The sequence below is a fragment of the Lissotriton helveticus genome, chromosome 2_1, assembly GCF_964261635.1.
Source record: "Lissotriton helveticus chromosome 2_1, aLisHel1.1, whole genome shotgun sequence".
Taxonomy (NCBI): domain Eukaryota; kingdom Metazoa; phylum Chordata; class Amphibia; order Caudata; family Salamandridae; genus Lissotriton; species Lissotriton helveticus.
In genome coordinates this window covers 367,580,826-367,595,734 of record NC_136059.1, presented here as the reverse complement: position 1 = coordinate 367,595,734, position 14,909 = coordinate 367,580,826, and the positions used below count along the sequence as shown (strand labels likewise).

General features: G+C 43.9%; 1 protein-coding gene across 1 annotated transcript in view; it reads right to left on the bottom strand.

Moving 5' to 3' along the window:
• EGFLAM (EGF like, fibronectin type III and laminin G domains) overlaps positions 1-14,909 on the bottom strand; it is an 812,243-nt gene that overhangs the window by 503,575 nt on the left and 293,759 nt on the right. The window contains exon 5 of the mRNA XM_078674979.1: positions 14,524-14,641. Within this exon, the coding sequence (XP_078531105.1) occupies positions 14,524-14,641 (118 nt within the window). The remainder of the gene's footprint in view (positions 1-14,523; positions 14,642-14,909) is intronic.

Below are 14,909 nucleotides of genomic sequence, written 5' to 3'. Positions count from 1 at the left end.
GACAGTTTCATGCTCTCCTTGGCATGAAGACCTAGCTTAATAGACTAGTGGCTCATTGTACTGGCTGTGGCTCCTTCCCTTTCTTGAAATGCTTTGTTGGGATTAATCCTTTTGAGATTATATGAGGGGGTGTTCTGGTTCTCCCGATACGTGCCACATTGATTAACACCTGGCACCTCTGTCTTCTTGCTTGAGGCTTTGGCCTCTGGCGAGTATGACGGGGGCGAGGTTGTGTTGCCACCCTAGACGGCCCCCTAAGGGCATTACCCCAAACTGGTCCACTACAAGAGTTTAGTGAGACCCCAATTGTTGTTGTTTTCTTTGTTGGGAGGGGGGGGGTCATGGGTGGGTGGGTGCGGGATACTGGCATGATTGGGATGCTTCAGTGGGTGGTGGGGGAGGGGGGGATGGGACTGAGTACATTTTGTCACGACCAGTTGGATGCGTACCTTAGTGCACTTTTAGTTTCTAAGACTGTATTTGTGGAGTGGCTAACTACACCCTACGCTACACTTGGTGATCTTATTTTTGCTATTCAATGCTGTACTTTCGTCTGGCTCTGCAAGTCCAAATTACTCTTACACACATAATGGCTTATAGGGGGTCACCACTAAATGTCCTCACGTGGAATGTCAGGGGGTTAGGGGACCCTAGAAAGAGAAGGCAGATCATAGCCTACTTAGACCACCACCACATTCACATAGCGATGCTACAGGAAACTCATCTTAGCCCCATACGGATTCCAACCTTTGCCTCTCGGTGGTCAGCATACCGAATCTTCTCATCTTACTCTACTTATGCCAGAGGCACCGCTATATTACTTAAGAATAATGTGCCTTTCTCTGCTTTAGGCTCCTTCAGTGATGAACAAGGGAGGTTCTGCCTCACATGGGGGCGACTTGGACAGGAATCAGTGACACTTGCGTGTTGTTATGGCCCCAATACAGATTCCCCTGACTTTTTCTCTTCCCTATGGGACAAGATAAGGGAGATTGACTCGACCAATGTTATCTGGGGAGGGGATTTTAATGTCACCTCTGCTTCTTCTATCGACAGATCTCACCCCACGCCACACCACCGCACCAAGGCAGTCGCACTGCTCCAGGATATCATCCTTGATAATTGTTTGCTGGATGCATGGCGTCATGTCTATCCGCTTCGACGGGAGGGAACACACTTCACTGCTCACGCCGCTTCTTGGGCGAGATTGGACTATTGGCTTGTGTCTCGTGGCTTGGGTCCCCTGCTTAGTGCGACACAACACTTAGCCAGGACATATTCTGATCACGCACCTGTTCTGCTCACTTTCTCTCCCTTGGTCTTTGAATGCCCGCGCAGTGCATGGCGACTAAACGTGCGTATGTTGCTTGATGAGGTCTTCCGAACAGAATTGGGAGACGAGATCAGGGAATTTTTTTAGATCAATAAGGGTTCGGTCCAAAGTGTGGAGACGATCTGGGAGGCTTTTAAGGTCACCATTAGAGGGGTGTGCATGTCCATAGGAGCGGGAGTGTTAAAAAGCATCACTTCCTCTCTACATAGATTGGAGCAGGAGCTTCGCAGGCTTGAAGCTCTTCTGGCTCAACACCCTGATGAAGACACTCAGGGCACGTTCAGAACAACGCTAACGGAATACATGGCGGAAGCTGAAAGGGAGGTGCACTTTCGTGGCAAACACTGGGTAGCATGTAGATATGGAGAGGGGGAACGCTCTGGCAAAGCTCTTGCGGATGTGATTAGACACCCACGGCACTCTAACTATATAGTAGCCTTAGATAAATCAGATGGTACATGATGCTGGGATACTGCATCCATCCTAGAGGAATTCACTGACCACTATACTATCTTATATACAAGTGTTGGCCAACGTGATCTAGATTTGGACTCCTACTTGGGTGATGTGGCCCTGGGATGGCTCAGTGATGTGCATCGGGAATTTCTGAGTGCGCCATTCGAGCTTGACGAGATACGAGATGCCATTATGGGCATGCAATCGGGTAAGGCCACTGGCCTAGACGGCGTCCCTATCGAATTTTATAAAACTTATATAGATCTGATGGCACCTATCTTACGTGAGGTCTTCGAAGAATCCCTTGAAGTGGGAATCCTTCCACCGTCCATGTGAGAGGTGCTTATTATTTCCCTCCTGAAGCCTGAGAAACCACCTCACCACAGTGGCTCCTATCGCCCCCTTTCCTTCCTCAATTGTGATGCGAAGATATTGGCGAAATTGATAGCCAATAGACTGACTTTGCTCTTAGACCGCCTAATATTACCGGAACAATCTGGATTTGTCCCGGGGAGATCCACCTCCCATAACTTGCGCACGCTCTTTACTGTCCTAGACACTGTTTCCCCTGACCTTCCTCTTGCGGCTGTTTTTCTTGACGCCACCATAGCTTTCGACTCTGTCGAATGGGACTATCTATTTAGGGTCATGCTACGGATGGGCTTCCCCCCTCTATTCATTTCATGGATTAAGCTCCTATATTGTCGACCAGGCGCTAGAGTAATGATCAATGGCCGCATGTCAGCACCCTTTTCCATTGCCAGGGGCACCCGAGAGGGATGCCCCCTGTCGCCTCTTTTATTCGCATTGGTCACAGAACCGCTTGCGGCTCGACTAAGGCAGCGACATAACGATATGGCTCTGTGGTGTCAACTACGGCAAATTTTGGTCTCAATGTATGCTGATGACATCACGCTTTATGTCCGAGATCCCAGTTCCAACCTCAACGTGCTCCTTCGGGAGTTTGTTATCTTTGGCGGTATATCTGGAGTCCAGATTAACTGGGGAAAATCATGTCTATTCCCCCTTACGGCCTCAACGTTGCGCTTCCCCTTAGAGTACCCATTAGATTGGTGTGAGGATGAGCTCCGCTATCTGGGGATTGGCATCACACGAGATAAAGAAGAGCTTCTGAGACTTAACTATGGGGTTGCGCTAACCCGTATCTCCGAAAAGGTAACTCGCTGGATAAAACTCCCACTATTGATGGCCGGACGGGCTTCTTTGATCAAAATGGTCATACTTCCACAACTACTTTACCTCTTCCTTAACATTCCGTATCACCCAGGGCGCCACTTCTTCGCATTGTTAAAAACTGAAATGATTAGATTGGTGTGGGGAGGGAAACAAGCTCGCCTGCAATGGTCGATTCTCACCAGACCTTATGCCTCTGGTGGCTTTGCTATCCCGGATCTAGAATTGTATTACTTATGTGCACAGGTTCATTATTTATATTATTGGGTGCGACCCCATCGATACATGCCGCACCTGGCAGCTGAACACTGGCTTGCTCACCCGATCCCCATAGAAGGGGTATTATTTGCTGAAATACCAGCTCGTGAACGGACCCAGAATACTGTCAATGTCACAGTTACGGCGTGGCGTCGCATTGCGACCCTATTGGAAGTTGACGCTTTATACTCCCCGCTTTTACCATTGGCCTATCATCCTACTATGCCACTGCTGCAAGAGACGCTTTTTCACAAACGTATGGAGAGAGCTGCTCTCACCACTTGGGGTGCTCTGTTTGAGGATGGCCTGTTCCGTGCGTCGGACAGTCTATTTCAAAATTTACTCACACGCCACTGGACAACTTCCTATACTTGCGACTCCGAAATGGGATCCGAGCTTTACATGCTGAGTTCCCGGCGGAGCCCCCCACACTAGTACCTCTCCACCTGCTCCTGCAACGTATAACATCTACCAAACTAGTATCCTTGTAGTTGTTATACCGTAATATTCGGGAGCAACGGGTGGTAACAATTCCACAAGCTCTAATGCGATGGAGTGAAGAATTAGGAGATTACCTTACTGATGACCAATGGGAGTTTCGTTGCCTTCAGACCGAGCGAGTGTCGGCCAGTAGCCGATTGCGCATTATACATTACAAATACCACCACAGGTTGTAATACACACCAGCCAAAATGCACCGGTTTCGGCTGCGGGACTCGAATGTCTGCGAAAGGTGCCATGCGACCAACGCTGATATGCTACACCTTGCTTGGAGCTGTCCCACGGTTCGCGTCTATTGGGAGCAGGTCTTTCAGGCTCTGCATCAGATGACTGAGATACAACTTGACGCTACTCCGCTGATGGCAGTACTTGGCTATGTTCTTCCCGTTCCGTCACCATATCGTAAATATGTAGCATTAGCATTATTGATGGCTAAGAGACGGGTGGCATGCCGCTAGGGTAGAGGGAGGGCACCCAAGTTTAAGGAATGGCTGGATGACATGATCTATTGCCAGGAACAGTTATCCAATTATGCTGACTTGTTACCTGCATCCTCCAAAACTCTAGATATTTGGTCACTGCTGACATCCTACCTAACTGCCAGATCGACAGACACTGAAGCGGTGACCCTGACAGATGACCCTTTGTAATTACCTGCCTCTTTATACATGACTCAACAGCACTGACAATATCACTCCACACTCCCAGATAAGGCGCCGGGAACTCATTTGCAATGTAGCCTTCAATAGATGCTGATTGGAGCTCCCCCTTGGACAATTCTATGCTCTTCTGCTCTAATACTTGTTGGCTGCCCCCTCCCCCCGCCTCCCCCATGCACCCCCCCCTATGAGGCCTCATTCATAAGTTTATTAGTGGAATCCCATATGGAAGTGCAGTTAACGCTGATCACCTGTGTTTTTCTCTTTATTCTTTCTTTTTACAAGTCACCCACAGAGTGTAAATGTAGGATTCTCATTCGCCAATGTTCAAAGGTTGCATGTTGTGCTGCAGTGACTCCTTCATGATTACTTGACGCGGCCGGCCCGGAGTGGTTGTAGGCGGCTTGCTGTGTACAACGTTAACTGATTCATATGCTTTATATGCTCTGATTTTTGCATCGGAAGCCGGCCACGTGATGGATGTAGGCTTACACTCCTGTGTTTGATGAGTTACCAATTAAGAAAAATAAAAAAATTAAAAAATTAAAAAAAATACACATTTTAAGGGCATTATAGGTAGATACAGGTTGGGACTAATGGGTCCCTTTGTTGGGGTGGGATCACCCCCTATTATAACACCCTCCAGTGGGAGGGAGTATAAGCCTCACTCTGGTTGACCCCCAATCTGCAGGATGGCGGGGACTAAGAGTTGTGCTTCACCTAGCCCCCCACCTGAGGGGTGGGGTTGGCAAAGGTGGGCACACCTCTCCTCCTAAGTTGGTTTTCCCGTTGGTTCTCCTGCCCAAAGTGGGGGTCAGAACCGGTGGGAACCAGTTGCTGGGAGCAGCAAATGACTGGGGTAGCTCACAAAGGCAACATGCCTTTGAAGCTTCCCCTTCACGGACCCTGCCTATCCTAGGGGAGAAGGCTTGGCACCTCGTCCCAGGATGTGCTTTGTTTCATGACCCAGAGAGCAGCAGGCTCTTGACTCATTGGTCCAGAAACATGTCTGGTGGTGGCAGCTGGTGAGCAGCCACTCAGCCAGGAAACTAGAGTTATGTCGTTTTTCAGGGGGCATCTCTAGGATGCCCTCTGAGTGCATTTTTTCATTAATTCCCACACTGGCATCAGTTTGATACCAAGCTTCCCAGTTTTCAGGAAAGCCATTATGGTGCTGTGGAGTTCATAATGACAAATTCCCAGATCATATACTCTTTATGGCATTACTGCACTTACAATGTCTAAGAACTGACTTAGACACTGTAGGGGTACAGGGCTCATGCAGCTGTACCCTCACCACTGATATGTGCACCCAGCTAGAGGGGTGGCTTACCTATGCCAGGGCAGTGGATTGTAGACCTGGCACACAGGGGTATCGGCCATGTCGACTCTTCACTTTGTTCTGCCCCAAAGCATGCAGCCTGCAATGGCAGTGTGAGTGTGTAAGGTACAGGGCCTCTAAGGGTGGCACAATAAGTGCTGCAGACCTTAGAGGCTGCAGACCATGAGAAGTGTCACTAAACATTGGCCAATCACGTGCGGATAAGTATATTGGAAATAAAAAAACTGATACAACTCAAATGAGTGGAGTAAAATGGATTTATTCAGTGTAAAGAACTGAGATAATACGAATAAGGATCACAGCTGTGCGTCTGGATTTGGGGTGCAGTGGCGCCCCTCTCATCTTGGTATGTTGTTAACTTTCACGTGGCAATGGGTGGACCACGTTATCCAGGGAGCACGCAAAACGGTTTTCAACTGTGAACAAATGGAGTACAATGGTTTAAAATCAAAAAAATAAGGTGTTCACGGCAACTTTTGTTAGAATTTCGAAATGCACTGCCCGACTTGCAACGTTGCACCCACAAAAGAAATGAACAAATCCAATAATGGATCAACAGATTTCCAACAGACTTGAAAATTCACGTGAAAAGCACATCTTTAATGCGGAAAAAACATGCTTGGGCGCATTTTGTTTTTATAGAGCAAGGACACGAGTTTCATGAATTGTTGTTTATGATGTTGTTTTACTGTTTTTAAACTCGTTGACATGAAAAAGGTAAAATTGCATGTATAACGTGGTTCAGGAAGATCGTTTTTGGCGTAAATTGATAAGATCAACAGGGTGTGCGGGGTATAGCAAGGAACCAGCCGGGCTAATCTCGTATGGTGCACGTATGAAAGTAGTGAATAACATGTAGTGAATTGGATATATTTCACCGGGTTGGTGCACAGAGGTATTATGGGGGAGGTAGGAAGATAGAGTGGATGTCTACGACAGGTTGTGATAGGTGAGGGAGAAGAGGCGGGGTTTCATCTGAGGAGTTAAATCTACGTGAGAAGATGGCGCGCAGTCAAACGCCGCCATCGTGTTGTGTAAATGGAACCTAATATCACAGGTACGGAAGCGAGAGGCAGTTAATTCGGGTAGAGAACTAGGGGAGACAAATTGAGGATTATTGGGATGGTACACTGGGCACTGAATGTGAGGTTGTGTGAGGGTTTGACATCGTGATAAGGGAGTCAGTTAGGGAATTCGTCCAAATTCAATTAAGGCAGCATTTTAGCTATGGTTTCAGAGGGTAGCGCTTAAAAACGTGTATAACCATGGGGTGATCTTTTTTAAAAAAAAGCAGTATTGTAACGTGACCTTGTTGTAAACTATATTTAATCACAGTTATTCAGACAAAATGTTTATAGCAACGTTTTCATTTAATATTTCAGTGGACCCCTGAGGAAGGACTTAAAAAAAGTTTGAAATGCATTGGGTGAGATCATCATTGAATATTAAGGATGTTTAATGTTTGACACGTGCCCGGAAAAAGGCTCGTTGTGGCATATCCGTGGTATGAGAAGTGTCACTAAACATTGGCCAATCACGTGTGGATAAGTATATTGGAAATAAAAAAACTGATACAACTCAAATGAATGGAGTAAAATGGATTTATTCAGTGTAAAGAACTGAGATAATATGAATAAGGATCACAGCTGTGCGTCTGGATTTGGGGTGCAGTGGCGCCCCTCTCATCTTGGTATGTTGTTAACTTTCACGTGGCAATGGGTGGACCACGTTATCCGGGGAGCACGCTAAACGGTTTTGAACTGTGAACAAATGGAGTACAATGGTTTAAAATAAAAAAAATAAGGTGTGCACGGCAACTTTTGTTAGAATTTCTCTTCAATGTCTACATACTAGCTTAGCTGCACAGGTGATGTTAGGTGACCTTCCACATGTCCACTGACAACATAAAAATGTATTTTCAATTGTAGAATGGGGCAGTGACTCCCACCAAGATCACTTCACGACTGGAGCACATGTTCCCTGGATGAGGTAGCTCGTTCTCTGCATGAATGCAGCGTGTTTTTTTTCAAAGCCGACCAATTGCTCTCTAGGTAATTTTGTTTTTAAGTGCTAAGAGTGTAATTATGCATCTCCCTTTGTCCATCACACCAACCACAAAGTGATCCCTCATTCTGGCATGACTTGATTATTGTAACATCATCTAATATGACAGGTGACATGGAGCAAGTCATTGCAAAGTTCTAAAGTTTTCAGCACCAGAGCAGCAGATTTTGCCTTAAGCTTGATAAGCTGCACCAGATCAAATCCATCCTGATATCAACCCATTGGATCCACACCACGATGAAGTTTAAGGTCCTATGTCCTGCCTTTAAAAAACTTCTAGGATACTGGGGCAGACAGAGCCAGTTATATGTACAAAAAGTGGTACCACATGACTTCGTCCCAACTAGAACCTTCACTCTAGGTTTGCCCATCTGATGAGTCAATGATCATTCTAGAGCAGGGGTCTTCAAACTGTGGGGCGCCGTGAAGCGATGCAAAGGGGGTCGCGCCTTCATAGTGTCACTTCTGCCCTGGCCTCCAGGGCTTCAGCCCCCCTCCTCCCCCATCCTGTGTCTCAGCCGGGCTGCTGCAGTGCAGCTCGCGCTCCTGGGGCCTCGGCTGGGCAGTGTTTGGAGTCTTATCTCCGGCCAGAGTTTTTCACAGGTCTTTAAAGACCATTAGCATATTTACATGCCTTTGTTAACTGATTACCAAAGCTTAGTTTTTTTATGGTTCCAGTATGGTTCCAGTACCCCACTCTGCCTATTCCTTACATTTGTATTTTTACACTTACTGCTGTAGTGTGAGAATGCATTTAATGAAAAGAAATATAAAGTTGGGTTGCCAAAAGAAACATGCCTGCTATGTGTTGTTTAAAGATCCTGCAGAGACCTGCTCTTGACACTAAATTGAGTTATAAATAAAAAAGTATGTATTAATTAGTTTTGTGACTTTTCTGTCTTTATTTTCTTTAATTATTAGTCATGGATTATTGAGGCATCCCTAGAACACAATTAAAAGTGCTTTCTATTAATATTTGCTGTTCTAAGTATTCACAGATAAGTGCAAAAAATACAGCTGTAGGTGACTGCTTATTTCTGGGCCATCAAAATCATGAGCTGGTAACCCTAATCATTAGACTGGAAGTTTGTTGCTGGTTCAGCACATTATTTATTTCCGCCACCCTCGAACCCTGATTAATGCCATTATAGCAATAGTACTTATATCTGAAACCCTACGCTTCAAGTTTCTGGGAATGCACCCTGCTTTCAGACTTCTCACTTCTCATTCTCGCCTTCACTTTCACATTCACCCTGCACTCCCAGCGATCACAATGCACTCACACTGATCACCATGCACTCATAGCGATCACCATGCACTCATAGCGATCACAATGCACTCACACTGATCACAATGCACTCACACTGATCACCATGCACTCACAGCAATCACAATGTACTCACACTGATCACCATGCGCTCACACTATTCACCCGCTCACCCTGCACTCACACTGATCACCATGCACTCACACTGATCACCATGCCCTCACACTGATCACCATGCACTCACACTGATCACCATGCACTCACATCAATCACCATGCACTCACACCATTCATCCCCTCACCCTGCACTCACAGTGATCACAATGCACTCACACTGATCACAGTTCACTCACACTGATCGCCAAGCACTCACAACATTCACCCACTCACCCTGCACTCAGTGATCACAATGCACTCGCACTGATCGCAATGCACTCACATCATTCACCCGCTTACCCTGCACTCACACAATCACCATGCACTCACACCATTCACCCGCTCACCCTGCACTCACAGTGATCACAATGAACTCACAGTGATCACAGTGCACTCACACTGATCACCATGCACTCACAACATTCACCCACTCACCCTGCACTCACAGTGATCATAATGTACTCACAGTGATCACAATGCACTCACACTGATCACCATGCACTCACAACATTCACCCGCTCACCCTGCTCTCACGGTGGTCACTCTGCACTAAAAATTTGCTTGCATTGTTCACTCTGTACCTCACCCTGCAGTCACACGAGCACACTTCTCACCCTGCACTCATGTGACACTCCACTCACCTGTCCCCCCCTTACTGCTCAATCTGTAGCTCACTCAAACCAGGCCATCACTAACCATGCACTATTTCGTCCCACTCTGCACTTACAGCCGAACCCAAATTCATATGGTCACCTCACTCACCCTGCAGTCACTCCTTGTACCCTACTCTCACACTGTTGCATTGCTCACCGTGCAGTCACATGAGCACTCTTGTCACCCACACAGTGCAGAAGGCTAAAGTGCCTGGTACAAAGAAGATGTACCATGCACATCACAGAACTGAGTGTGAGTAAACTATGAGTAGCGCTATAAAAAATGAAATGTTTGTCAGACAGGTACTATAAAGAGATGAGGTGTATTGTTGGGGAGTGGTAGTAAGGGAATTCATGGAGAAGGCGGAAAGACAGTTGTACCGTGTGCGACCAGTGCTTGGACAAGCCCCAGCTGGGAGTGTTAACCCCCCCGAAGTTTGAGTCTAGTGAATCCCCTGCTTCTGCCTATTATTTACATTTGTAGTGCGCTACTGTTACCAAAAGGTGTCCTGGGGCTAATAACCATCTGCCTGCAATGTGAGAGAGGGATCCGGGGTTGGGAGAGGAGAGAAGAGAGGGATGGAAGGAAGGGGGTGAGAAGAAAGGGGCATGGGTAAACTGCTTAACTCTGCACAAGACCGCCACGGTTTGAATGCACCCTTGCTGCTCCTGGCCATGGCCAGGTGAGCTTCTAATGTGGCATCGCGTATTCCTGCGGATTGGGAGGCCCTTCACAGAGGTTGACTAGACATCTTTCTGATGTTAATTGCAGTATTTTGGTTATAAACTGGTACTGATGGGGTGAAATCTTTCCTCAGTATTACTGTGTTTAAAAACATTCTAAATAATAAAGCAATGCTACCCCAAAATACGCAGCATCACAGAACATTATTTAAATGTTCTACTCACACAATTTAGTCAAGCCTGTCGCATAATTTGGTCCTCACCTTCCAGAAATTTTTGGCAGGAGGGGGCCCTTACGCTTGAAAATGTTGACAGGGGGGTCTCGGCATCCAAAAGTTTGAAGACCTCTGTTCTAGAGGAAGGTTTTGGGCATTTAAAGACCCAGTCTCTGAAATCCTCTTGGGTGAATTTAAACTCGATTTTTAAATATGATTTTTTGCGTGTTGCCATTCAATTACCAGAAACATTAATTGATAAGTATACTTTACCACATGTTACATGTAAATACAGAATTATAATTATTATGAGACTTTGCAGCTCAATAATCATGTTGACATGGAGTATCAGAAAATTCCTACACTTAGAAAAAAACATTAATCACCACTTAACAAAAAAATGAAACAGTTGTGTGACTATATCTATAATTTCATCACAGAGAGTGCGTGCATACATTTTAATAAGCCTCCCCATCTCTGGTGCGAGCTAGATGATAGCCATCTACACTTGGGAATAAAATAACGTACTTTATTTTTCTGCAAATTACCTTGTGAATACAAAATGTACAGGTTCTAAGACTCAGGAAATCAGAACAGTCCCTACTATTGCCTATAAGACAAGGATACAATTATCCACAACTATACTACCATAGCTCAAGAGATCTTTGCATTTATATCCACTCCAGACATTAATACATAATAAGCCAACAATAAAATCAGAGTTATACACAATTTATTTTAAAATATACAAAGACAAATATAAAATACAGTACCACAGTGCAAAAAAGTGTAAAAAACAGAATGTTTACGGTTTTTGTCTACACCCTACCAATGGGTCAATGGTGCACACACAATTCATACATGAACAGATAATTTAAAAAAGCAAATCGCTATTAAAAACAAGTTGTCGACGCAGCGTTTCGGTTTCTATGATGACACCTTCATCAGGACAGGGTTCTATACAGTAAAGAAACACAATATTAACAACAATAATTATCTTAAAAAAACAACATTATCTCCATCTCTTTTTAAAAAAAATTTTTCAGTTTTTTTACACACATTTGACAGTTGATTAACGTATTAAAGGAAGGCATTGTGTCATGGGGAAAATTATTTTGCATGGGGTAACAGGGTACATGGGAAAGTGGCAGCGTGATCTCTTGAGCTAAGCATAACAAAAAGCATTATATGCTTCCAGGTGACATGTTTCTAAGTTAACAATACACCCAGGGATAGTCCAAGACTATTTCAGTTTATAATATTTCTAAATATAGACACTTTTGTACTTACTCTAACAGGGCGTACTCTTTTGAAATGAGAGACGTCTTCCTCTTTTATTAATTTGAGGTAGCAGTCCTTAGTACATCATAGGACTTCAGGTACACAAATAGTGATGGACGGGTAAAGTGTCTTTTCGTGTCTGAAACAATAAACACCATCCTATATGCTCATACTGTTGTAAATGTGAGAGTCTAAAGAATAATAGTTCTTTTTTTAAAAAAAAACTAGTGCTCCAGGGTCAGTCAATTACCTTTGCTATACACTGGATATTCCTGGTCGTTGAGGAAAAAGGAGCCACCGATATGAGGGACCTTTGTATATGATTCCTTAAAAAATATAGAATAAGGACCATATCAATTTGGATTACAATTGGGAGAGTCGGAGTTTACTCATTCGCCTTTACCATTATATAATGCTTACCCAGTAATTTTAGGGATCAGTCCGGAGTATGAGCCGTGGCTGAGGATGGTGTTTATTGTTTCAGACACGAAAAGACACTTTACCCGTCCATCACTATTTGTGTACCTGAAGTCCTATGATGTACTAAGGACTGCTACCTCAAATTAATAAAAGAGGAAGACGTCTCTCATTTCAAAAGAGTACGCCCTGTTAGAGTAAGTACAAAAGTGTCTATATTTAGAAATATTATAAACTGAAATAGTCTTGGACTATCCCTGGGTGTATTGTTAACTTAGAAACATGTCACCTGGAAGCATATAATGCTTTTTGTTATGCTTAGCTCAAGAGATCACGCTGCCACTTTCCCATGTACCCTGTTACCCCATGCAAAATAATTTTCCCCATGACACAATGCCTTCCTTTAATACGTTAATCAACTGTCAAATGTGTGTAAAAAAACTGAAAAATTTTTTTTAAAAAGAGATGGAGATAATGTTGTTTTTTTAAGATAATTATTGTTGTTAATATTGTGTTTCTTTACTGTATAGAACCCTGTCCTGATGAAGGTGTCATCATAGAAACCGAAACGCTGCGTCGACAACTTGTTTTTAATAGCGATTTGCTTTTTTAAATTATCTGTTCATGTATGAATTGTGTGTGCACCATTGACCCATTGGTAGGGTGTAGACAAAAACCGTAAACATTCTGTTTTTTACACTTTTTTGCACTGTGGTACTGTATTTTATATTTGTCTTTGTATATTTTAAAATAAATTGTGTATAACTCTGATTTTATTGTTGGCTTATTATGTATTAATGTCTGGAGTGGATATAAATGCAAAGATCTCTTGAGCTATGGTAGTATAGTTGTGGATAATTGTATCCTTGTCTTATAGGCAATAGTAGGGACTGTTCTGATTTCCTGTTTCTTCTTTCTCCTCGTCCCGTCATTGGATATGTGAGGAGACCTCCCTTTCTATTTTTTTCAGGTTCTAAGACTAACATTAAAAGCTAAACTGTAACTATGTTTAAATACATTTGTTTAATAATGGGTGAACCTAATTGCCGTTGTGCCTTGTTCAGAAAGTGTTTAGGTACCGGTATATATCACCCATTGTTTTCTAAGTTTGAACAAGCTTTGTTGAATTGTTATGGCAATAATGGTACATACTAAGGGGCTTATGATGTACCGGTTGCCCAAGGTGCATGCATATAAGCCCCTAAATATATCTATCTATTTAAACAAAAGTTAACAAAACCAATGTAATATTGGGTATGTACTTGGAGGTAAAAAGGAAAATAAAAGAATAGAATTATAGAACAAGTATATAATCTAAATTGTAGTAGCTTACATCTGTAGCAAGTTAAAGTTTGTATTTTGAGGGGTATAGGGAGAGGAGAAGAAGAGAAGAAAAAGAAATAAGAGGACGAGAATAGAGTAACGATAGTTGTTTCCAAAGTTAAATATCACCCACATTAACCTGTAACTTTTAATGCGAACCAGGAAGAATTCTAAAACATGTGTCTAGACAGGGAGCAGCGAGAAAGCAGGAATCAATGCCTAATTTAAGCAAGTGGTTGCCAGTGGGGGCCACAGTACTTATTTTTGGAGACTGTCACTTATTTCCTGCATCATATGTTTACCAAGTGCAAGAGAGGGAAAAACACACAGATCAGAAAGACGGAGGAAGGGAAAGACAGCAAAACTATCACAAGCCTGCAAGAGCGAGAAAGAGGTGTAAAGAGTGTCTGGTAGTGGACTAAAGACTACCAGCCTTGGTGTTCGGTGTGCCAACATTTGATTGCACCGGTCACCGGCTTCTGAGCAGGTCTTCAAACACCAGCACTCCTTAACAAATTAACCACTGGCAGGATTGCAAACAATGGAGAGACAGACATGCATATGCTTCTCAGATCATGATACCTTTAAAGTTGTATCATGATTACTATTTCCACAGTTTCCCTTAATTGCTCTTTACCTAAATGTCATTATATAGAAGAGTGCATACAAAATTCTAGTACAACTCCCCCTACCTGCTTAGCTCTTATTATCAATAAATTACCTTGGGATGAAGTTGTTATTTCTCTGGGTGCACTGGCTCGTCCTTTCCCAGTCCTGCTATAGGCTCCCACACTAACACGGTGGATCAAATTGGGTTTTAAATCTCCAATGACTACTTCCTATTTTAGACAAAGAGAAAGACACAGATGGTTGGCAAACATACTCTCTGCTACACTTTTCATCACAGACACATGGCTCATTCCCAATTCCTCTCACTTTCAGGGCCTTCTTGTCCACATAGGCTATACATAGAGCACATCAGCTGCACATGCATGGCAGAATGAGACCACACTATTGTTGAAAAATGCATGTGTGCATGTGTGTCTCACAAACCCTCATACCTCTCCTCCATAAAACAAACTTCTGTATCCAACTGAAAACTCATCG